Source organism: Mauremys reevesii, linkage group 1 (genome assembly GCF_016161935.1).
Source record: "Mauremys reevesii isolate NIE-2019 linkage group 1, ASM1616193v1, whole genome shotgun sequence".
NCBI classification, from domain to species: Eukaryota; Metazoa; Chordata; order Testudines; family Geoemydidae; genus Mauremys; species Mauremys reevesii.
Genome location: NC_052623.1, coordinates 260,461,564 through 260,487,766, shown reverse-complemented (window position 1 = coordinate 260,487,766; position 26,203 = coordinate 260,461,564). Strand labels below are relative to the sequence as shown.

General features: G+C 42.4%; 1 protein-coding gene across 9 annotated transcripts in view; it reads right to left on the bottom strand.

The window, feature by feature from the left end:
* The window catches only part of LOC120369950 (PARP1 binding protein), a 117,929-nt gene that overhangs the window by 21,310 nt on the left and 70,416 nt on the right, over positions 1–26,203 (bottom strand). For 7 of the 9 annotated variants that reach the window (XM_039483803.1, XM_039483837.1, XM_039483841.1 and 4 more), the window contains 3 exons: positions 18,744–18,927; positions 14,449–14,627; positions 10,942–11,023 (listed from right to left, as the gene is read on the bottom strand). In XM_039483803.1, the coding sequence (XP_039339737.1) occupies positions 10,942–11,023; positions 14,449–14,627; positions 18,744–18,927 (445 nt within the window). Of the gene's footprint in view, positions 1–10,941; positions 11,024–11,529; positions 11,738–14,448; positions 14,628–18,743; positions 18,928–21,696; positions 22,068–26,203 lie in introns of those variants that run through there. The other 2 variants (XM_039483850.1, XM_039483870.1) reach the window with 2 other exon arrangements.

Here is a 26,203-nt window from a genome sequence, read left to right as displayed (position 1 = left end):
AATGGTAAACCAGAATGACCCCAAGGTTGGAGCTCAGGGAAACTGTGTATTTAAGCAAATAGGCTGTCAGCACTGGTCCTTGGTGCCTAGGGCAGCCGGACCACAGGCAGAAAGTCTGTGCCCAGGAACTGTGTCAGAGAGGTCAAAGAAAGAGAGAGTGCTGGAGCTTACTCAGACCAAGGGAAGTTTAGAATCACATAGTTCAACTATGGGGGACTCAAAGTCTCCTGGTGAGTGTCCAGCAGGGGGAGCTTTAAAAGGGCTGTTATACCATGGTACTCCCACATATAACAAAATCAGTTATCCTGAACAGATATCTTGTGTATCCAAACTTACAGGTGAGGAGTTATTTGGGGAGACAGAGAAACTAGTAGCTGAGACAGAAGAGAGGCCACAACCCTCACTATCATAGCCAGCATAGCAATCCATTGGGTTTAACACCATCAAGGGTATTCAAGTAGAGACTATTACTCTGGCAGAGGAAAAAATTCTAGAGCAGACACTACAAGGAAACCTAGATAACTTTTCCTTCGAACCAACAAAATCCTCAACATGCCAAAGACCATATTTGTATACGAGAGCTCATAATTCCTGTATCAGACTCTTCCTTCTTATCTATCCTCCAGATCCAGAATCCTAAGAAATGGTTGGTAATTGTCATAGCAAAGTACAGGTCACACGTTACATACCTTGTCAACATGCCAATCAGAGCCCTGCCCAAAGAAACAAACCCATTCACAACTGGACAGCTGCTGGAAAGGATTCACATCCACCAGTTGTTCAAAGTCAAGTAAAGCTTTTGAACCCAATGCAAAGAATTGCTCACCCAGGAGTCATAGCAGGCATGTCTCTGGCCATAATTTTACTATCATAGAATCACAGGATTAGAAGGGACTGCAAAGTTCATCAAGGTAAAGATTTGCAAAGATCCAAAACTTCATTGCATCAGTCATTCCCTGACAGTGATCATCTGTAGCCAGTTATCCCCAATGGCTAGAATTGCAGGTGCCATGCATTGACTTCATCACAAGTGGGTTTTTCAAAATGCATTCGCAGAAATTTCTTCTGAGAATATGGAACCACACACCTGATACAATGCCAAGTTAGGCATCATACTGAGATCACATCCTAATGTCTCTGTGAGCAGGTAAGTACAAACATGCTGAAAGCCAACCCAATTTTCCACTCTAGATTGCACACACTCACTATGGAAGGAAGATTCATAAGGCAGGAAACATACTTGGAAGACAAATTTCCAAAATTTCAGAATACAAATCCTTTTAGTTCACCTTGACACTATATCACAGTCATGTGTTTGAACAAAAACAAACAAACAATCTCACATGTAAACATGATTCTATGGAATCGGATCAGTTGTCCATTGAGTGCAGTATCCTGCCTATGAGAGTGGCCAGATACCAGCTGCTTCAGAAGAAGGTACAAGAAACCATGTACTAGGCAATTATGATACTCACAGAGGATGTCTCCTCCTATCTCTCATTAAAGGTTGGCTTATGATTGAGGCATGAATGTTTTTATCCCTTCCAAAACCAGGGAGAAACCAGAGGTCAAAGGTACTCCATGACAATGGAAATAATGTCCTGGGAAGAGAAGAATCTGCTACCTTGCAAGACAGTTCACATAAAGGATACAAAAGAAAGGGGAAAAAGAAAGTTGAAGGGTTCCTAGTCCTCCACTGGCTCAAATGGCACTTTTGACTTGCTAGTTAGCCAAGGAACACACGTACCTGAAGAAAAAGACCAGTTCTCTTGAAGCAAAGACTCCTTCATCCAGACCAGCAAGACCTACAGTTAACATCCTGGACATTAGAAGAGAAGTGTACTTCAGCATGGATTCTCCATTAACCTATGATGTATTTTGGTATCCAGCCAGGGAATTTCATTAATTGATTTGGTCAAATTTACTTTTCTTATGAAAGAGGAAACAGAAAGCTCTTTGGGGCACTGACTACCTCTTTGTTTGTATAGTGTCTAGCACAACGGGGCCCTGACCTCTAGATGTTACCTCAATATAAATATAATAAAAATAATCACAAAAGTTCTGATTTGAGTCCTACAGCCAAGCACCATGCAAACATGGGAACCAGCCCTGGTGGTGTTCCATATGCAGGCACATCAGACATCAGAAGCCAAGATTAATCAATGACAGATTACACAAGCCTATAGCTGGCCTTTCTAGTTGCCGTTACCTTGATAGGCAGGTTTTGGAATTAGTTCCGCTACCTGCACAAGAACCAAATTGCTGTTGTGAGGAGAAGGATTCCTATGGCTCCAGAAACCTCTCTATGTAAGGTAAGTTCCTCTTTCCTGGGAAATAGTTCTACCACCATTTTATTCTAACCCTTAACATTCCTAGTACTCTAAAGATGTATCTCAAGTATTTGGAGAATGCAGAGAATTGCTCACACCAATTGCACTCTGTTCATCTCATTTTATCCAAAATACCAAGGCCTCAGGGCCACAAGGGTGCTGCAGGCAAGAGGTTAAAATTCTGCACCAGCTGGCATGCAAGGCATCTGTGAGATTATTCACAGAAATCCCTAGAGGCGCTGAGAAAAAGTGTATGGGTCTCATCTAAGGAAGATTTGCAAAGTAAATTTCCATTGCTCTGCAGAGACAGCCTTTGATAGAAGAGTGCTACTGGGTTGGTTTCCACATAATACCTTGCTTTATTGGGTGGGGAGAGGACTTCTGCAGCCCAACATCTCCCACAATTCTGTTACATCCAGGCAGCTCCCCTTCACTGTGCAGTTCTGGAGGCAGTTTAAAGTTGCAGCACTGCTCATGTTGGCCACACCCCTTCTCCTGATTGCTGCCAGATCTTCTACCTTTGTGATACCAGGTCAGTGGCAGTTCATTTTATTCCCATACCTTCCTTTTTTCAACCATTTTTTGAGCAGTGAGGAGCAATTTTCTGCTCTTCCAAGCCTCCTTCCGGTCAGGGTCTTAACAGCATAGTGCTTATAGCCATGCAGAGCCTCTGCTGCAGCAACTCCCTGCACAGCTCCTCTGCCCCCTTTCAGGCATGGCAAAACAGCTGTGCAAGCATTAGGCAAAATCCAAACAGTGCTCTATACATGAGACAGCTTTTCCAGGCTTGGCAGAAAGTGAATTACACCCAGCCTGTTCCCATCCAGCTGACCCCCATCTCTTCTAGGCCCTGAGCTCTGAATCAGATAAGGATGTTGGAGACCATACTTCTCCAAATAGCTGCAACTACAACACAGGAAAAACCCAACCCGGAGAGACAGAGCAGAGCAGGGAGAAATTCTAACGATGAGGAGGACTTCAGTCAGCTAGCCCAGGTGGTATGTCCTGGAGCGACACAGGACCGCAAAGGTAAGACCCTTGCAGTGCTGTCAATGGGTCTTAAATGCTTGCAGGAGAGAAGCAGGGCTCATATCCATCCTGCCCCCTCGTTCCCAATTCAAGTCAGAAAACTCAGGTAATGAGACCCCCATCTCCCACTGAGGGGATGGATGCCGGCGACTGCCAGAGCGTGGTGGCGTTCTTCTGGATTGTCCGAATGAACGGTAAGGCCACCCGTACTGGAGCCTCCGCTCCAATGACGTTCGTGACGGGGTCCTCATCCTCCTGGACCTCTGCTACAGGGAGATCTATGGCCTTCGCCACGCGGCGAAGGAGGTCTTGGTGGGCCCTCAGGTCTATCGGTGGAGGATCCTTGGCAGATGCTCCGGCCACCGCCTCGTCTGGTGACGACGACGAGGACAAGCCCTGGACGACAGCCTCCGTGGATGGATCTTCCAGCGGTTGATCGGCTGGCTCGGGCTGAGGATGCCTCTGGGGGTCAGGCAGTACCGAAACCGAACCCGGTGGCGAAGGGGGCGGTCGGCTGACGGTGGCCTCCGGCACCCTGCGCTCAGAGGCAGGGGCTCTTGGAGGAAAGGGTACCCCTTGAGTGTCGTATTGGGCCCAGGGGACCCAGAAGCCCTACTGTTGTGCACCCTGAGGCTGGCTCTGCGGAGTAGGTGGCAGGTGCCCGTTGCTGTCTGCCCCGGAAGCGACCGACGCGGGGCGGGATGGCCATGGGGGTGCAGAGGCGCTGACGGACTGCGCCTTGGAGAGAGGCAGTCTGGCCCCGGACGGTGCCGAGGATCGGTGCCGGGCATCACGGTATCGGGATGGTGACCGAGACCAACGTCCGCCGCGGTGCTGGGAGCTCGACCGGTGCCGGGAGCTCGACCGGGATCCAGACCTGTGGTGCCGGGAGCGGCTGCGCGAGTCACGGTGCCGGGAATGGTGCCGGGAAGCAGATCTCCGTCGGTACCGGCGCGAAGGCGATCGGGACCTGGAGCGACGCTGGGAGTGCGACCGGTACCACAATGTCGAACGGTACCGGGACGGCAACCGGTACCGCAATGGTGAGCGGCGCCAGGATCTTGAGCGGCGGGACGGTGACCTGCGTCGGGACCGTGAACGAGACTGGGACCGGGAGCGCCGTCTGTGTCGTCCGTCCGGAGAGGGGGGCCGCATCATCATTGCCGGCTTTCCCGCCGATACAACAGCCCGCACCGGCGGTGCCGGGGGCCGGAGGCTTGGAGCCTCTGTGAGCTCTATGAGCTCGTGCGCCGTAGAGAAAGTCTCAGGCGTGGATGGCAGCCGAAGCTCAACCGCGGCGCCAGAGTCAACGGCCCGGTGCACGTCTTGTGCACGGCCACAGCGGAGACCGCAGGTGGCGTAATTGACTTGGCTGCTGGGCCCTCAGCGTGGGACTTGGCAGCTGCCTTCGCCGGCTTGCGCTTCTTTGATGGCGACAGGGAGCGGTGCCGGGCCTTCGGTGCCGCTGGCTGAGGTCGCGGAGCCTCTGTGCCGGAGCGGCTCGGGGCCGCCGGTGCGCTCCGCACCGATGTAGTCTTCGGTGCCGGCGCGGACGGTGCCGGGGGCAGGAGCGACGCCTCCATTAGGAGCTGCTTTAACCTAATGTCCCACTCCTTACGCGTCCGGGGTTTGAAAGCGGAGCAGATAGGGCACTTATCTGTCCTGTGACTCTCCCCGAGGCAACGGAGGCAGGATTCGTGAGGATCCCCGACAGGCATAGGCCGCTGGCAAGATGCGCAGGGCTTAAAGCCCGGTGCCTTGGGCATGAGCCCGCACCGGGAGAGGAAAGGGAGGGGGAACCCCCCTTATCCTTATCCTAAAACTAACTAACTAACTAACAGAACTATCTACACTAAGTAATGAAAGAACTATATACAGGAAAAAGTAGCGAGAGCTAGGGTTGTAGAGGACAGAGAGCACTCCACAGTTCCAACTGGCCGTCACGGGCGGTAAGAAGGAACTGAGGAGTGGACGGGCCGGCTGGGGTATATAACAGGCGCCATAGCGGCGCCACTCCAGGAGGCGCCAGCCGGCCCGCCGGAGTTGCTAGGGTAAAAATGTTCTGAAGAACCGTGCACGCACGGCGCGCACACCTGACTGGAATGCATAGGAGCAATCACTCGAAGAAGAAATGAGGGTTTTCTTCAATGAAAAAAAAAAATCCACTATGACTCTATTAAAAGAATTCAACCAAGGACCAAACCCAATCCAAAAAACATCATACAGAAATATGAACACCTCACTCTGACCACTAAGTAAAGAACTACAGGTAAGTTTGTGTGACTAAAGAGAAAGCTTGGCTTCTCAAAAAGCAGCCCTCTTAGCCAAAGGAAACAGAGGCAAGAGTAGCCCGAGGAAGAGGTAAGCAGTCTTCAAGTAAGGTTGCCTATGGGCCTAAGTCTTTTTAGCATCTAATTGCTAGAAGTCAGACTTTGACCACCTTACTCACCCTGATGAGTAGATAGTCATACAAATAATCCCACTGAAGTTAGGGAAAATAAGGCAGGCACAATCCAGCCCAAAGAGCACCTAAACCTTTCTAAGCAACATAGCTGCATGATTCAATGTACCTCATAAATAGGGCTGAATTAATTAGTCCAGATAAACTAATAATCCTCTTTCCCATTTTACAAAACTTCTTAGATCTTTCAGACTAAACATGAACTTTGAGAATGTTTAGATATTTGATTTGCCTCCTTACTTTTTTTCCAGAGGAAGATGCAGGAGATTCAAGCATCTCTTATCCTTCCCAGCTCTTGCAAGTCTGCTAGGGAGGATGAGCAGGAGCATACTTTCTCCCCTTCCTTCAAGGAGTCAAGAATAATAGGCATACTTCCTCACTAGATCTCCTTTTGAAGGATGTTTGATCTTTTTGTACCACCTCCAATAACTCTTCAGGAATGGGATGTGCAAACATTTCTGCGTCTTCTGCCCCCATCTTGAATGGCAAAGCAGTATGGGACGAACATGCCCCAAATTATACTGCATTATTCCTCATGCTTTCACTTACACTTCGCTAACTCATGCAGCTAAAATTTGGCACAATGGAAACTCTCCACAGATTTTTACTCTAAAATCACAAATCCACAATAACTTAGTTGCTTTGTCCACCATCTGTATTTCTTTAAACTACACACACACACACACACACACACACACACACACACACACAGCTCCTGGTTTCAAACTTACAAAGCTCCTGGTTTCAAACTTACAAATCTGTAGTTCTATTCATAACTTTGAATATGCTTTGGTAAACAACTGCTTTGGAGGATACATTTCTTTGTAAAAATTAGTGCATGCAAGTGTTCCACTTTTCGTTTACCAGATTTTCTTAGAGATCTTTATTACACAGTATTACATTAAAACTCAGCAGGGAATTTTAGTTCACACCAGCAGGGTCTACATGAACCAATTAATGTGCACCATGTCAGCAAGATTTAGAAATCACACTCCTGTACTTTGTATTACTGCTTTGTATAGACAAGCCCATAGACAGATGCTTTTCATTGCAATAGAATATGTTAGACCATTTGGGGAGAAAACCAATTTGCACATCTTAAAAAGCTCCTGAGGAGAAACATTAATGAAAGAACAACTCCTAAGTAATTACTGACTTATTTGAAATATGTATAAAACTCTTCTTAGCAATGGCTCTAATATTTAATTGTTAAAAAGAAATGCTTAGTACACCTCTACCTCGATATAACGCTCTCCTCAGGAGCCAAAAAATCTTACCATGTTATAGGTGAAACCGCGTTATATCAAACTTGATTTGATCCGCTGGAGTGCACAGCCCCGCCCACCTGGAGCGCTGCTTTACCGCGTTATAGCCGAATTCGTGTTATAAAGGGTGGCGTTATAAAGGGGTAGAGGTGTAGATGATGAGACAGAAGAGTAAATTTTACTTTAAATAAACCCCTATATATTCTGTGCCAATTGTCTGCAGCTACAGTAGATGCTGGTCTTGTAACTATGAAGTATCAATGTAAAGAGGCCGTATACATTCTAAAAATAATACAGTAGAACACTACTACTACAAGATGGCAATTTGTTTGCCTTTCACCCCTAAAATAAGAAGACTTGATTGTAAGTAGTCTTTAGCCAACAAACTTACATTTGTCTGAATATTTTGCATTATAATTTATGCTTCGTAAGTAGACTCTTCAATTAAATGCAATTAAAAAGTCTTCAATAATCTGGATATCATTAAACTAATTTGAGCCATATGAATTTTTTTCAAGGAAAAAATTCTTAGAAGTATTAGGCACTAATCTTTGCTTAAAGGAAATAGTTATGGCTCTCTGTGTCCTAAGGGAAAAACTAGAGGTTGGTTTTGCCTCCCGAGTAGTTTCATAGTCTTTCCCCTTCCCTCAGCTCCTGCAAAAAAGCCAGTCAATCTTGTGCTATAAAAATAAATTGGGTAGGAGTCACAGCACCACCAGAAGGAGCACAGACAAGAATGGGTAGAACCATAGCCATGCTTCCTCCTCAGTGTGTTCCTGCCATTGGAGAGGTGTCTGCAAGCACCCTAGTCAAGGTTGTAAAGATTGCCACTGCTACATGTGCCTTTTACCACCCCACAAGTATTTCTGTCTGGCCACATTCTTCAGAATGTCTCTGGGAACTGCTGTGACCACGGTGATTCTCTACATTCCTTTTTGGTGTGGCAGTGGCTTTAAAAGTCACAAAAGACTGCTACCAAGTAATGATCCTCTGCAGCACTAAGACTAATTTTGATTACACCATAAAACCTCCTTTACCTAAGAATCAAAAAACCCGATCCACAATAACTCCTCACTTACAGTCATCCCTGTTAACATTGTTACGTTGCTGATCAATTAGGGAATATGGTCGTTTAAAGTTGCGCAATGCTCCCTTACAACGTTGTTTGGAAGCTGCCTGCTTTGTCCACTGCTTGCAGGAAGAGCAGCCCGTTGCAGGTAGCTGGTGGGGGCTTGGAACCAGGGTGGACTGGCAGCCCCTCATCAGATCCCCACTCCTCTAAGTTCCTTGTGCAGCAGCCACCCAGCAATCTAACAATTGCTGGCAGTTCAACTGTCCCTCCCCACACTGCCATGTGCTGCTCCTGCCCTCTGCCTCGGAGCTGCTCCCAGGAGCCTCCTGTTTGCTCTGCAGGGAAGAGGGGAAGAGGGGGCTAATGTCAGGGTGTCCCCTCCCCCCCTACTCCTGCCCCACACTTACCCCTTCCTTCTTCATATAGAGCAGGGTGGGGACAGGACAGGGCTCAGGACGGAGAGATGGCCACAGCTGGCCGCAGCTGCTGTCTCAACTTCCTGATTTTTTTTAAAGGCAATGTACTTAAGAGTGGGGTCAGCTTACTTAAAGGGGCAGTGCGCATCTCTCTCTCTCACACACAGGACACGTGTCTCTGTCTGCCGTGCTGTCTCCCCTCCCTCCATTCGTGCTGCCTTGTAGAGTGTGAGGCTACATTAACAATGTGTTAAACCTTGAGGGCTCAGGCAAATGCTAGTTCATCATTTAACAGTAAGGCATTCCCCAGGAAATATCCCACCCTCTTCCACTCTCTGACTCCACCACCTCAACCAAGCTTCACAATCATCATTGCTGTGTACAATATTAAATTGTTTGTTTAAAACTTATACTGTGTGTATACATATTTTTTTGTCTGGTGAAAAAAAAAATTCCCTGGAACCTAACCCTCCCTATTTACATTAATTCTTATGGGGAAATTGGATTCGCTTAACATCGTTTCGTTTAAAGTCACATTTTTCAGGAACATAACTACAACGTTAAGCGAGGAGTTACTGTACTATTGTTTACATTATTTTTCTGTTCTTACCCTGCTGAAAAAGTCAAAGTGTTTTAGTAATCAGGAATCAGCTTCCAGAGTCACATTTTTGGTAAGTTCTGTTATGGAAGCTTGACTCCTATGCATCTCTTTTAAGAGACTTGAAAAGGTTTTTTGAATATTAAGGATAATTATTTTTAATTAATAAACACTCTGGACTTTCTGATATTGAGCACAATTGATCATTGACCCAGGCTTGAACTCTTCATTCAGGCAAAAGAGCTCCTATTGATTTCAATAAGCCCTACAATGTACTTTAACTAACGTATTTTCATATTTTGATGGATCTAACCGGAGTTTAATTTATCACTAACAAGCAGGCTAAAATCATTGTTATCCGGTTTATTTTTCAGCTGACATATTTTTGGAATCTGTTTTAGTCTTAATTTCACTCTTAGTTTACCATGATTGTTCCTTCATTTATTTGATAGCTAAACCTATTTATATGAAACAGGAATACATTTAGGATACACAGACATGCTTCAAGTTTGATGGTTTGCTTTATTTTAGTTCCACAAGGAATTGTACTGAAAACCCAATAAATCTACCTCGGGTTGAGACCCCTGATAACATTATGTCACAGAGGACTACACGCACTAGGCTGCACCCTGTGAATAACTAAACATTGCCCCAACATGCCAAGTTAATTCATTTTGGTACTGGGGGGGCGTGATTGTTTTGTTTCTTCCTCACACACCCCAAATATATATTGTTTACAAATTATTTCCCACTTATGGAAAGTTACTTTTAGTTATGCTAGTCTACTGTTTGCTCTTATTGCTAAATAAGTACATTTTACCACAAATTGATAATACCACTATATTCTTCCCTCAACTATTAAAATGGATCTAATTTATTTCATTATCTATTGCTAGAGCCCATCTCCTGGAACTAGATGGCCAACTTTCATTTAGCTCCCAACATCCACATGAGAGGGATTAGTCCTAGCATAGTCCCAACACAGACTAAATTTTGCACTTCTGATAAAAAAGCATTCATGGAGCTGTCAGTGCTGTTAAAGACATTCTCCTAAATGATGTTTCTAACACTATAACTCACTATTATCAAGTAAGATTTCTGTCTGAACAACACAACAAGATATAGAATTTAAGTTTTTAATTTTAAGTATTTAAGTTTCTTGTTCAGAGAGTTCTTGCCATGTAACAGGATTTTGAAAATTAGAAACATAAAAAGATGCCCATAAAATGATACTGAAAAATTCCATTATTGGTCTTTGGCAGAGCACAGTTTAGCAGGAATGCAAAATTAAGAGTTAAGGAGCATGTGTTTGTCGTCATTTTTGCTTTTATTATACTTTTTTAAAATTACACAGACTATGAAAATATATAGATTAATTCAACATTCCTCCATGCACTAGAATGGCATGTCCACAACCAAGTTTTTAAGCCTCTTTTTCCTACAAACTTTGCTGTTCTCATTTATCATGTCACTCTTCTAGTCAGGCCTATGTCTGTATTGCTCCCTCTTTAAGGAGATATAACTAATATAATCACCAATATGCTTCTTCATTTATGGAATCCTTTCTCAAATTGGGATTTTGGTAAAAATTACCAATATGTATTAATATTATTTACACTATTTATTTATGTGTGTGTGTGTGTGTGTGTGTGTGTGTGTGTGTGTGTGTGTGTGTGTGTGTGTGAGAGAGACTGAATGCATAACACAAAAGTATTATATTACATTCATACAATATATATTATAATATTATATAAAACAACCATACAACACCTTAATTTTTCTTTCACCAACAGATGTTTTAATACGTTGTCTGAGAGGTTTTGGAGAAGACCCAGTGGATTGTGCTGGAGATCTACATAAAAAACAAAAAAATTCTTAACTAATTACACTTCAGCATTTTGTAACAAAAATTCCTACGCTTAAGAGCCCCTCAGAAACAGGGGGAATGGAGGAATCCAAGTTTCTGTTCCTCTATCCTTTCTCCTGCCCTTCTCCCACACCTCCCCACCCCGAAAAAAACCCACCCTGTGTGCATGTGAAGTACTGATGGGAAGTACAATAAAATTTCTGACTTAAGGTTTCAGCAACTGGCATATGCTGTTAGGATTTAAGTTTAACCACAAAGTTGTGATTCTGCAGACACATCATTGTTACTTGTGGCATTGGCAGTGCTACAGCAAGTTTCTTCCCATGATTGTCTTCAAAGGCTTCTGGTCAGTCTCCACAGTAACTTCTGTCTGTCTATCTCTCTCTCTCTCTCACCCACCCACACTCTGATAGAAGTTCTCACAGACAAACAATTACACTTCTATTTTTCAGTTTGTGCATAGTTCATTTCCAATGACACAAGACTTGGATGCATACACAAGTGGTTTTGCTTCTTGCAGTAACAAAATCTGTTCTTTGCTTGGAAATATACACCTAATGGTTACCTCTTTATTATCACTTTCAGCCAATGTGCCTGCTCTGACAAGTACCGGTTTCATTTCAGCAGACACGGAACCTTTCTAGGTGTTCCCCCGAAGATCTGAGTCTCGTTAAGACACTTTTAGCTGTGCCAAGACTTCTGCAAGATGAGGTACAAATTTGGCAAGATGAATTGCCAACATTAGTAGCTTCTCTAGCTCAGTGACCTAGTTCCTTCCACAACACCTACAAAAAGTGGGTGTTCAGGATATTATTAGCTTTGCAGACCAGTATAGGAAGGTGTGATGGGGTGCAACTCACCACTCCAACGCCTCCTACTGGCTGTCACGAGAATTAGCTCTTCTTGCCAGTGCACCCTCTTCTGGTGGTGCCTCGCTGCCATCACTTCTGCTCTGAGACCCACGTCACTCCCAGTACCATGGCATCCCCTTCAGTGACACAGCACTCCGGCCATGTTACGCTCTGGGTTCCCCCATTTTGGGGGCTCTGCAATATCTGTCCAGCCACTTCCCTCAGTGGCAACTGCACAGTTCCGCCATTTCCCCATGGGCAACTGGAAAGGAGGGGTCCCAGGTCCGCCCATTACTCCAGGTGCCAGCCCGGAAACCCTGTAGATGGCAGCTACTTGCTGTATCCTCTCTAACTCCTCTTTAGATCTCCCTGGGCCACTTCCCCGTGGCCCCAGCACACTCTTTGCCCTTGCCTCAGGGCCTCAGCCTGCAAATCTGTGCAGCACACCAGAAGCTGCCTTTAGCTCCCCGGGTCTCCGCCTGCAGTCCTGTTCTGTCCACAGTGCTTGCTGCCTTCAGCCTACAAGCAGCCAGTCTTCCTCCCTTCTCAAGCTCCAGAGAGTGACTGAAGCTGCTCTGTAGCGCTTCTTATATGGGCCAGCCCGGCCCCAACTGGCTGCTCCTCGCAGCCCATCTCTGATGGCTGCCTCCTGTGCAGCCTCTCAAGGGCTCTATTAACCCCTTAAAGCCCAGTGTGGGCCAGGCACCCCATCACAGAAGGGCATTTGATGAGTAGGGAGCAACATGGAAGAAAGCACAGAAACAGTTATGGGAAAGTAGACAAATGGAATGCCAAAGATGGCATCCTTGACGGAATGAAGGGGATGGGAGTAGCAACATAACTTTGACAATAGAAAACTGGGAGAAGCAAAGTTACGTAGGACCTTGAAGGCTTATCAATGAGGCAGGGAGCCAGAGAAGAAAGAATTGTGAACATTTTCTTAATACATTATGGAAATATTTAGTCTATGTTCATTCCAAATTTACCCTAAAAAACACAGATAGTAGCCCTAACTGGAGCAGTCTCCTTATTTTGATATTCTCTTCAATGCATTTTCTCTGGTGGCTAAAAAAGAAAAGCTGAAAATGCTATGGGAAACACAGCAGGTAACCCCTTTCTGCCATCAATAAGACTTCACAATAATTACAACCACCCCTTATTTTTCTTAAGTATTTGCACTCCAAGAATATATACACACAAGAAATTGTTTCAATATAGTCTCCAGTGGAGAGCAGCAGGGATCCATCTAATAAGGGAAGGATGAAACATCTTCTGTCAGATTTGCAGTATACACAGAAGAGACTGATTCAGTGAGAAAAATCTCACTTTGTCTGAAAATTCTAAAATATTTTTGATGATTTATTGTTAATATTGGTACTTTCATTGCCAAAAGATACATAGATGCCAGCAACAAAATACTATAATATCAGATAAAGGAGATTGTAACCACTCCTTACCAGTACCTCTGTGGAAGGTTTTTTTCATTGTGAACTTCTTGCCAAGTTTAAGAATCAAAAGATAAAGCCCTGGAACCATCCAGTCTAACCATTTAAACTGAAAGCTCTGTCAAGGCCAACACAGAGCTATAGGGGAGGGATGAAGAGAAATGATCTGAATCTCTCAAAGTTTCATACATGAGACATGTTAGTTTTCTCTTCCAACCTTGGCCCTAAAAATAAACACAGCTTTCCGGAAAGTGATCAGATCCCAAGCACAGCTGACCATAAAGTTTAAACAGATTTTTGGGACCGTTCAGTATAAAAAATAATGGAATCTCTTGACACAACAAATAAATTTGTTAAAATTCAGAAGATACTTAGAACCAAGTCATCTGATGCTAAAATTGAGAATTTTAAACTAACAAATAAGATGGCAAACTATAGTAAGATTTAATATTTCCTATGTTTCTACCAGTGACCAACCTGGAACGCAAATGTATTGGTAGTGTTATAGATTAGCAGAATATGGTATTTTTGGGGAAAGTGATACGTTATAAAAATGTTTTACCTATGCGGTGAAATGTAAGAACTTACAAACAGTATTATACCCCAGAAGTGACTGTATTTAGGTGGAGGATGAAGTGATCTCACACAACGTTGAGAGTTTTATTGTTTGTAAAGCAACTGAGAACCTCCGAATAAAGGTGCTACAGAAGTACAAATTGTTAAGAGATTTTAGAGTCTGAAGAGAAGAAAGGAAAAAGAGGAAATAAATGTGATTTCCACTGTTTTAGCAAAAAGAATCCCTCAGTTTGTGTAAAGTATCTTACTTTTACTTTAAAAAGTGACTGTTTAGTGTGGTAGATTCACTTCTTTGAATAAGTTGCTAGTGTTAAAATTATGTTTTTTGAGCTATGAACACACTATTCTCAAATGAAGTGAAAATTAGACATACTGAGTAAACAAAAAAAATGGAAACAAAAAGTTGACAGCAAATTGACAATACATCTCTTAGTTTGCTACTAAATTATTTGCTTTGTATAAGCAAGAACATTATTCTTGTTCTTCGGACTATTTATTACAGGTGTTTGTTTTATTTTATAGATTTACTAGTACTCACCTAAAGAGTGTTAAGACAGAGGTGATTCCAAATGGTGTTACATTTTCATCACCATATAATAGTTCTGCTTTGTTTTTGGTGGGAAGATTGGCAGCTTCTTCATCCAAAAGAACTAGTAAGGCCTTCACAGTTTCTCTGCCGCAGTAGGCAGTGCCATGGTTTATGGCATGTAATTTTGGCTGAAAGTAAATAGAAATTATTCCATCTAAGTAAATATTAATAGGAGCATACAATAAGAAATGCACAATGCATTAAACCAATCAACAAGGAATCCATCTTCAACAGCAGCGAGGTGCTTCAGAAGGTGCAAGAAATCGCCCACAGACAATTATGGAATAACCTACCAAAGGGAATTTTCCTCCTACCCCAGGCAATTAGTGATATTTAGCTAATTGCTAGATGGAAGCATGAGCTTAATAAGATACACAGATAAATATCGGAGTCTGAGCAATGAGACTGCACTACAGAAGTTAGGTTGGGAAGAAAATGAACAGTTCTCCATCACGTATTCTTGAGTGCTATGGAGCACACAGCTACACTCTGGGGCAGTCTAACACCAATCCCTTTTTACCAATTAGCCAACTCTTTTCACAGACCTGACCAGAGGTGTGTTAGGTACAACAGCCTCCAGATTGGCATCAAATAGATCCCTCAGGATTTTCCACAACAATGGAGAAGTTCTCAAAGAAAATAATCTACATCTGGAAATGCTCAATGCTGCTCTCAGCAGCAGAGACGTAGAACTTCATAACTACTGTGGTACTGCAAGAATTGCAGGGTTGCTATAAAAAAAAAAGTTAAAAAAAAAGTAACAATCCTGTACAGAAATTTAGGGTTTAGGGTTTGTTTTTGGTTTGTTTTTTAAATGTACAGTAGTAGATTTTTAAAACCACAGGGTTTCTTGTTTACATGTAAAAAACACACTGTAGGTTAAGTATCAGAGGGGTAGCCGTGTTAGTCTGGATCTGTAAAAAGTGACAAGGAGTCCGGTGGCACCTTATAGACTAACAGAAGTATTGGAGCATAAGCTTTCATGGGTGAATTCGTCTGACGAAGTGGGCATTCACCCACAAAAGCTTAAGTTAGTCTATAAGGTGCCACAGGACTCCTTGTCACTTCTTACTGCGGTTTAAATTTGTTCTAAAAGATAGGACAAGTAGCAACAGAATGTATAGAATCAGTTAACTAATCTTAAACAATCTCTTTGAATAAATCAAATTCTATTCTTCTATCTACCTGATTACACCAGTTAGTGTATCTACCTTTCAAGTAGTATAGTAAATGTCTGACATTTTTATTGCTATAAGTTAACAACTAGTAAATAGAAATAGCAACTACAGCTATGGTTGTCACCTAAAATTAAAACAGAATTGTCTATTTCATTACCATTTAACTTCCCTAAAATTATATTCTGAGCCAATGCAGCCATTACATTACCATATAATGACTTTTGTACAATATCATGTTGTGTCATAGCACAACTGTCTTACTGTGAAAACTGCAAAAAAGAGCAGTCTCGACTATAACTATGCACACAGACTAAAAAAAGCTCCACTACAGACTTGAATGGAAAAAGCAGCCACATGCAAGCATCATTTCTCTGATGCTTGTTAAAGCTGCTCCCATGGCCCATTTCTTCTTGCCTCCAAAATAAATTGACTAGTCTCTCATGAATGACTTTCTGCTACTCCAGGTCCTATATTGATCAATCCAGGTCACAACAGCCAAATTCTGGCCAGAATAGTAAACTTCTCAGAAAGTGATGAAAAATCCCATTAACTATTAATTCAGGCTTAATATAATTAAATTAAAGCAAAGCTTCCTCCCCTGTGGAATAAATATTTAGCTGAAGCCCAGGGATTCCCACAACATCAATATGGCAAATAAAAATATTGCCAGGTTAAAAGTTTTGTATCTATTTGCTGCAAGGCAACTTTTTCAAGTGCATTTTATTCAGAAATGAATTAGATAGACAGCCTTCCTAGCAATACTACATTGTTAAAGCACCAGTTGTGGCTCCATAGTTAAAATGAAGTTGAATTTTGCACTTAAAGAAGGGATTAACCTTTGTTAGGTACAAAAAATACACAGCATACCCTCCCCAAAAATCACAGCACTTACTGTTAATAAAAAACCTATTTTTCTGAGACTTTATAATGGAATCTATTAGTGAATTCTATAAGAAATATAGCACCCAGGGCTGGGCCTTTTTTGTCCAAAAAGATCTTCACAAAATACAGATGCTTCATGTCTCCCATACAGTTAAAAAACCTCACTGAACTCATAAACATAGGCTATATTTGATTTTTTTCAAGAATTAATGGCTATTTTGCCCCTATTATTCTTAATAACTGTATATTTTTTCAGCAGACACTAAAGAATAATATTCTTCTACAAAGTTTCACCAAAAACTGCACTTTTTCAAAATTGCTGAATCTCTCATTGTTCTCAAAGGGACTGACATTACAGGCTGCCCTCAGTTGCCCATTTAGAGAAGGGCCTCTATTCCCCATTGTTCTCAATGGGCCCAAGTATTCCTCTTCACTTCCTCACAATATAGGATGCCACCGTCTTTGGCTTCTCTCCTGCAGGGAACAAGGGAAATAGTGGCCATGTTGATAGGGGACATCAACCTATGACTTATGTTCCATTGAGAACAACAAGAGATGGCAGCCATTTTGATGTAATAGTTCTTTGAGAATTTTTCCTCAATAATAAGATTTCATGCAGAAGCCTCTGCTGGCAGAAAAACTTTCAGTTATGAAAAACAACAAGAGTGACTATTAATCCTAAATATTTATTTTCAAAAGCTACCTGTTCCACCAGATCTATTCAGAAGGTAGGATAGAGAAGGAAAATGTTCACATGCAGAGAATCAGTGGGTGGGAGAAGTAGGATGTGTTTATATGGAAAATATGGAGGACAGGAGAAAAGGGGAAACTGCACAAAAGGGAAACTGCACAGGGAAACAGAGTGGGGCAAGAAGTAGAAACTGGGGGACATGAAAAGAGAGGCAAATGAGATATAAACTCTAGCTGCTTGTGCTCTTTCAGAGTGGCATAAAGCAGCCAGTCCATATTGGTAAATCTGGACACAGAAAGTTAAACCTATAGAAAATAATTTAAGGGATCTCTTCAAATCATTAGGAATATCAAATGGCACCATTCTGACTTTTTTAATTAAAATTTTATACATGAACACTAAACAAAGAAAATTCCTAGACAAAACCGAAATGAAGATGAAGTTAAGGTTGAGGGTACATATCAGTAATCTACAGTAAAATACATTACAGAGATGTTAGAGAGACAAAGTGGTGACGAAGAAGAGATATGTGCGCTCGAAAGCTTCTCTCTCTCACCAACAGAAGTTGGTCCAATAAAAGATATTACCTCACCCACTTTGTCTCTCTAATATCCTGGGACCGACACGGCTATAACTACCTATTACTGCACTGAAGAGATCCCAAAACAAAGCATTATAAACCAGGAAAAATCAGAATTAATATTAAATTTAAAAGAAACCCAAACATTTTAAAATTATGGAAATCACAGTTTCACCACCTAAGTAACCTGAACTCTGCACTGTAGCGATACCTCCCCCACACTTTTTTGGGGGAAGAGAGAAATGGGGAGAGCAAGACAGAGAGAAAAATCTAATGAGTCTTTACAAGTCAATTTAAAATCACTAATATAATCTGGGACCACAAATAGTAATCATAATCATACCATTATTGCATGGTCTCTACAGAGCAGAGTTAAGGTTCTTTGGATATGCATTACTGTATCTTAACATGTTTGGATTTAAATTTAACGTAGTGTGTTCTGAGTTTATATGGATTGATTTTGGGATAACTATGTCATCAATGTATTTTATCCTAAATTACTTATATGTACGCTCAGCCTTAACTGCATCTTAACATAAATTGTCATTTAAATTCCCCGATAAAATTAACTGTATTCATATTAGTAACAGATGAGTTATTTTATGAATATGTAATATTTTACAAACTCTGTTATGAATGCGAACAATAAACTGCATTTTAAAAAGTTATTTTAATAAGTTTATCACTTTAATGTAAGAATTTTTTAGTTAAAGTACAATGGCTTTTTGAAAACCACACTATAATCCTAAAGGATTTAAAGAGTCTTTCAACAAATGTAAGTGTACTTCGCTACACAGGAAATGACACTATTCTGTATGATTGGAAAAAGATTATTCTGTATTTCAAGTTATTAAAAAAGACATTAGCTTTCTTGTAAAGCTATATAGTAGGAGAACAAAAGGAGGCCCATTACCCGGGCTGGACTGATTCCAGTGGTGCTAGCAGTCACAGCTTCATGTTGAGAATTGATAATATTTTTAATCCTCAAATCCAAATCTTGTAAAACTTCCTCTGCTGCTCGACAGAAGGGATCCCCACTGTTTCGGCCTTTTATCAAGTGCATCTTGATTGTTGATAGAATTCGCCCCCCTGCAATTCTGAAAATAGGCATAGAGTCATCCCCACATTAATCTTGGCAATGCTTTAATATACCTATTACTTCTGAACACAGAGTCTTCACAGTTAATCAAAACTGTTCAGAGAATAGCTTTGATCTTTTAAATAAAACAGCAGTGTGCAATTAAATACTATCCTTTGACATAATAGTTTACTAAAATATTAAAGATTAGACAAATCAAAAGGAAAAATAAAAAGGTAACCAATTCAACATTTGGCAGTACGCTGATCTACAAAACAAAGAAGAACTATCTTGGCTGGAAAGTAAGTTCTGATAAACGTATCTTCTGCAAATCCACATCTTTCTGTTTTGCTCATAGATCATGAGCGTGTGACAAAGTTCTAGGAGAACTGAACCACTACATAGTAAGGCATAATGCTTTATTTGCAAATATATTTCTGTTTCACATAAGCCCTTCCAACAACCAGTTTGTTTTCAGTTTAACTAAAATATCAGATTGCCAAAGAGACTAGTTGAGCACTGATATTTGTTATAAAAGGTGTACAATTTCCCATTCCATAACAGAGCAGGAAAGATTCCTCTACAATCAGAGAGCACATACTGCAATGCAAATTTGACTATGAATCAGGCACTCCTGATTGTGCTAGAGAAGCTTTGTAGTAGGCATCATATCTCTGGATCCCCTCGCCCAGACTATGGTAGGAAGTAGCCCAGGGAAACCAGATATTGGCCCAGTTTCACTGTTAGAACCCCAGTCAGTGTGTTGATAGGATTCACACTGACCCAGTGGCAGAACCCTCTGCCACTGTTAGGGCCCCAAGCTGGGACCTGGTGAAGTAGGGTGGGCCTAAGTCCTCCTACCTCCTGCTGCCAACCCCACCCCTGGGGTGGCAGCCTCCCCATCTTAGGCCAAGAGACCTGTGTTTGTCTGCCATCTGCCTGAGCCAGGACATCAGGTGATAGACTAACTGTTCTACCCTGCCCGAAGGCCTGAGCCGCTGGACTGCTTATAGCTTTCCCCTGCCTGAGGGCATGAGCTCCCTAAAACTGTTGGTTTGCTCTGCCTGGCCCGAGGGTCTTAGACCATGATATTGGTTAGCCCTGCTCCCGCCACCAGGGCCCCTTCATGTTCAATTTGTAATTCTCCATTAGTGGGCGACATCCCAGTGATGCAGTGAGGTGAAGTGCCCTCCCAGTGAACCAGAGAGGGAAAGGGACAACTGCTAACCCACTACAAAAAGTTTAAGTATAATGCTTGGATGTAGCCAAAGGGAAACACCCATGTGGAGTCAGTCTGCCCACAAGTCAAGGGCTATCTGATTTTAGACAGGAGAGTATATAAAAAAAAAAAAATCTCCTAGATGGGGAACCTTTGCTCCAAAAAAGTCAGATTTAAGCGCATGAAATGGAAAATTCCAAAGAAAAAAGTCATCCAATGCAGTTGTTAACAGGTAAGAGCAGAGCATTTCTGAAGAAAATTCTGTGTTTGAAGGATTTACACACTAGGAGTGCTAGCCAACTCTCTTGAAATTTCATGCCAAACTGCTTATTCCTTGCGGTGTTTAATTGACATCTCCAGAAACAATGCTTACTATCAATGAGAAATGTACTGTGATAACTGTAGTAAGGCCTATTCCATAAATACTGTAATCAACCTGAAGTACATAAGGTAGACAAACAGATGAAGGAACCACCTAAAGTTAGCAGTCTTTATTAGCTGGATTGAGTCCTCTAACTGCAGAAATCCTGAATTTATGTAAAAAAGATGACATATTTCTCAAGCATTTAAATGAAGAATTTGGCTCATTCAAATGAACAGAATTCCAATATTTATGTGTATACATTTCATCACAGGTTTATTGATATTTTTAGTTCTCCATAAATGTTTACCTACTTTACCTGATCCTTGATCACTCCAGTTTTCATTCGGGGGGGGGGGGGGGAGGAGGGAGGAGCAGTAAAATCACATTCAATACTTTTTTTCTTAGTCTCTACCTCATGCCAATTGAGGATATTTGCTACTTGAAGTAAAGTTCATTTAATCTCTCTTTCTGCCTATGTTCCTCCCTCCTTTCCAGGAAAAGAGAGTTCCAGTTCCCCATCAGATATACAAATTCTAGCTGGAGCAATGAAAGGAAAAGTTTATTCATTCTTCAACTAGAATTTATAAAAACAAGCCAAGGCATAAGCTGCTAATCTAATGTGTGTGCAGATTATATTAAGACATTGTGACATAGTTTATTTCATTTTGAACCAGAGTACACTATAATAGAATACTCTATGTTTTGAGATTTGGTTTTAGTCAAGGCTGGAATACAGTGCCCAAAGGTTGATTTTACCTCAATAGTTATATTTCATGAATGATTTAAAATTTATTACAGAAGGGTCAAACTACCAGAACTGCTGACTTTAGAGAATATGGCCTCTACCTAGTCCATGGAGGGAAAGGTATTATTTTAGTACAATATTTACCCATATATAGATGGAGGTGGTTGATGAATAAGTTATTACAGTGGGAAACATTGGTTAAGGGAATAGCAGCTTTTGCCCAAAATGACAATACACCCATCAAATATGACAAGGCCTGGGTTAAGGAAAACTAGTTTAACAAACAAGTTAGTTTTCATACTGAAAATGGATCTGGAATATTACCTCATAGTATTTGTTAAAGGGCTACTGTCAATAGGATAACATATTTTATAGAAAAGAATGTAAATTTAACTGAGGCTTCAGTGACTCAAATAGTCACACTAGAGTGAATGCATGCATTCATATATAAATGCGGACAAATTCATGCTAACAGACAGAGACCTCTTTACAGCAGCCCCTTCTCTTCTGGTTCAGTGGAGGGAGAGTAGGTCATCTAACTGATTCATCAAAGACAGTTACTAGCTTCAGTCAGTGGTATGGAAAGTAAAACGAAAAAGAACCTGGAACTTCCCTTGAGATGCAAACTTGTAGCGTAAAATTTTTTCCTAGTCTAGAGGCACGCTTGAGGCAAGGTGGAGAAGAAAAAACACTTATGTGAGAGAGCTGAGATCAGGGGTCTAGTCACATGTTGCTTTGAAATTGGAGCTTGCTGTAAAGCCAGGAGCGCAAGGGTTGTGAGTCAGTGTTGCGGGAGAAGAATAGTCTGAACTTTGGCTAAGAGACACAAAGCTGGAATGGAGAATACGGAATGGTTAAAAAGCGCAGAACAAACAAACAAACTATACATAATACGATGTAGTAGAAATTAGACCAAACTATAGTGTTTGTGAATTTGTATGGAAGAGGTTGCTGGTTAAGAAATGTGTAAATGTAAGTTGAAATTTGAATGTCTATTTAAACAACAGTACATAAATAAATGTATTAATCCATCACATCTTCAATGACAGAAGAGCAATTCTACAATATCAAATACAAGGAAAAGTGAGTGCACATAGGTATGCAGAAAGTGCAGAAGTATTTTGACAGGTTGCTGGTAAAGAAGATCTAGGAAGTTGCTTCACATTTTGTAGTATGAGAACAGTATATTTACATAAGAACATACAAACGGCTGTACCGGGTCAGACCAAAGGTCCATCTAGCCCAGTATCTGTCTACCGACAGTGGCCAATGCCAGGTGCCCCAGAGGGAGTGAACCTAACAGGCAATGATCAAGTGATCTCTGTCCTGCCATCCATCTCCATCCTCTGACAAACAGAGGCTAGGGACACCATTCCTTACCCATCCTGGCTAATAGCCATTTATGGACTTAACCACCATGAATGTATCCAGTTCTCTTTTAAACACTGTTATCGTCCTAGCCTTCACAACCTCCTCAGGTAAGAAGTTCCACAAGTTGACTGTGCGCTGCATGAAGAAGAACTTCCTTTTATTTGTTTTAAACCTGCTGCCTATTAATTTCATTTGGTGACCCCTAGTTCTTGTATTATGGGAATAAGTAAATAACTTTTCCTTATCCACTTTCTCCACATCACTCATGATTTTATATACCTCTATCATATCCCCCCTTAGTCTCCTCTTTTCCAAGCTGAAGTTTTAAGTTGTCCGTTTTTTCCCCAAGATTGCCCTGAGATTTTAAACACAGTCCTAGGTGAATATAGTCCTAAAATCCTGGACATCTCACTGACCAAAGACGACTTCCCTCTGTACCACAAGAGGACAGTGTACAGACCACTTGGAAGACATGTTGCTGGTTCCCACACCCACCACTCACTCCTGTCTCAGCCATACCATGCTCAGAAGACAGAAGAAGAGAGCATCTTAGATAGTTCAGGGAGCAATCAGATATAGGCCTTGTACCTGCTCTGCCCACTGCCTTCTCCTCATGCCCCCAAAAAACCCTGCTGCTGACAGGCACACTTTTCCCCATAGTTCAGTGAAAACAAAAGGAAGAAGAGAGACAGAAGGAGGGGAAAAACAAAGAAAGGACAAGAAAACTGGAGAGAGATGTAAAAAGAAACAGTCAGAAAGAGGTGGGACACAAATGAGGAATACACAGAAAGGGTGTTTCACAGGCCAGATCATGGGCAGCCAGACCTAGTAGGCAAAGTCAAAGTCTGTAGTCATGAGACCAGAGTCAAGAGTCAGCTAGGTCTGGATTCTGGGAGGTGAGAAGCAGGAGACAAACTGGAGGTGGGGAACCACAAGTCAGATGTCAGGAGTCAAGCCAGCTCAGAATGACAGGAGATCAAGCTGGGGTAGCAGGAAAAGGTAGCAGGAACCACAAAGCACACAGTCTGGGGCAGGATGGAGCTCAGTTGTCTGACCTGCTGGCTGTACTTAACACAGCAGCAGGAATTGGAAGCTGTCAAATCACTCACTCTTGGACTCTGTCAGTTAGATCTCAGGGGAGGAGCCTGACACTGAGGCTGGGCTTCATGAGTCTCAGGTAAGCTACTACCAACAGGCAGCCAGGTATTGGGTTAGAGTGTGGCTGATCCCAGCTTTGAGACCCCTGGATCATGACATCGCCCTCTTCTGTAGGGGCGGGTACAGGGGATCCAGGTTTCTTAGGGTGACTCCTGTGGAAGGCCTGAACCAGAGTGAGTACAAATGTTTTCAGCTGGCTCCTAAGTGTGTTTCTCCATGCCATAACCTTCCCAATAAACAGGTACCCTAATTTGCCCTGCTTTATCTTAGTCAAGGATTTAATGTACAATGTATTCCTCCTGACCCTGTATTTGTGCCAATGAGGGCAGCAGCTGGGCTCTATGGGGAAATGTGTTCTTTGTGTATGGTTTTATAAGTGAGACATGGACTACAGGGTGGATTCTAAGAGATCAAGGGAGCCGGAGCTTGAAGGTTACTGGGTTGATTTGTTGCCGAATCCAGGACTGGCCGTGAGAATATGTTCTGTTGAAACCTATACCCTTTGTCCTATAGGGTTGGTAGGGCCCTGTTGTTTATGTTTGTCCACATGACTTTTGTAGTCCTCTTTCGCCTTATCAAGATGTCCTTTCACTTCCTCTTGGATGTGATGAATATATTGTACTAGGTCTGAGGCAGATGGATTGGTCGAGGATGTGTGTAGTCATGGGTGAAATTAGGGGTAGTATTCATAGTTGATAAAGAAGGGGCTGTGGTTTGTGGAGGCACGGTCTGCATTATTGTACAAGAATTCTGCACAGGAAAACAGTGAAGACCAGTCATGCTGGCAGTGGTTGATGTAGCATAAGAGAAAGTTACTCACCTTGCAGTAACTGAGGTTCTTTGAGATGTGTGTGTCTGCGGGTGCTCCATTCTAGGTGACTGTGTGTCCCAACGCCGTTAATTGGAGATCTTCAGTAGCAGTGCCTAGTCAGGACACACACGCTCAGCTGGTGTCTTGTGGTCTCGTTAAAATCTGCCTGAGTGTGCGCAACCTGCGGCCCCCTCAGTTCCTTCTCTACCGTAGAGAAATCATAGTACTCCAAAGTAGAGGGGAGGAGGGCAAGGAGTGGAGCACCCACAGGGACACGCATCTCAAAGAACCTCAGTTACTGTAAGGTGAGTAACTTTCTCTTCTTCAAGTGCTGCCCCTGTGGGTGCTCCACTCTAGGTGAATGTGGAGCAGTACCCATTAAGGTTGGTGGGACTTTGGAGATGTGGCAGTGAGTACTGTATGACTTACTATAGTGTCTGCCGTGGTATCCTGCGTGATAGCATAGTGTTTAGAAAATGTGTGTTCAGATGACCATGTAGCTGCTTTACAGATGTCAGGAATGGGTACATTATGTAGGAAGGCAACGGATGTCGACATGGCTCAAGTGGAATGAGTTCTAATGCCTTCGGGTGGTTGAATATTTTGGATGCGGTAACAGGATCTGATGCAGTCAGAGATCCATTTGGACGGGCATTGCCTAGAGATAGCCGTACCTTTCGATCTTTCGGTAATGGAGACAAAGAGTCGCAGGGACTTACAAAATGGTTTACTCCTGTCTAAATAAAAGGTGATTGCACGCCTGATGTCGAGAGCATGCAGAGTTGCCTCGTGCAGAGTCTTGTGAGGTTTGGGATAGAAAATAGGTAAGTATATTGGTTGGTTAAGGTGGAAGGTGGACACCCCCTTAGTGAGAAACTTAGGATGTGGTGTCAGAGTGACTTTGTCTTTGGAGAAGATTGTGTAGGGAGGATAGGCCATCAGAGTGCTTATTTCTCCTACTCTCCTTGCTGACGTTATTGCAACTAAGAAAGCTACCTTCATAGACATATGAAGAAGAGAGAAGGTAGCCAAGGGCTCAAATGGAGGTTTCATGAGACCACAAAGAACGAAGTTAAGATTCCATGTAGCTGCCATTGGATACATTTCTGGGTAGAGATTTTGTAGACTCGTGATAAATCGTTTTGTTGTGGGGTGGGTAAAGAGTGAGTAGCCTTCTAACAAGTCATGGAAAGTGGTAAGTGCCGCCAGGTATGCTTTGATTAAACTGAGCGAGAGTCCATCCGGTTTCAATTTTAGAAAGTAGTCTAAGATGTTAGGTAGGGTTATCGTATGGTCATTAAGTGATTATGTGAGCACCAGAGTGAGAAATGTTTCCACTTCTGCAGGTAAGTTTTACGAGTGGAGTCTTTTCTACTGTGCAGGAGGACATACAGAACTTGCGCGGAATAAGCTAGTTTGTGGGTTTGGAACCATGAAGAAACCACACTGTCAGGTGGAGCTTCTGGAGCTAAGGGTGAAGAAGCCATCCATTGTCCTGGGAAAGCAGATCTGATCTCCTGGGGAGAGTGTCCATGAATGACGGGAGGACATGCAGAGTAGGTATGGATACCACATCTGTTTCGGCCAAGCTGGGGCAATAAGTATGACCCGGGCCTTATCGTCTCTG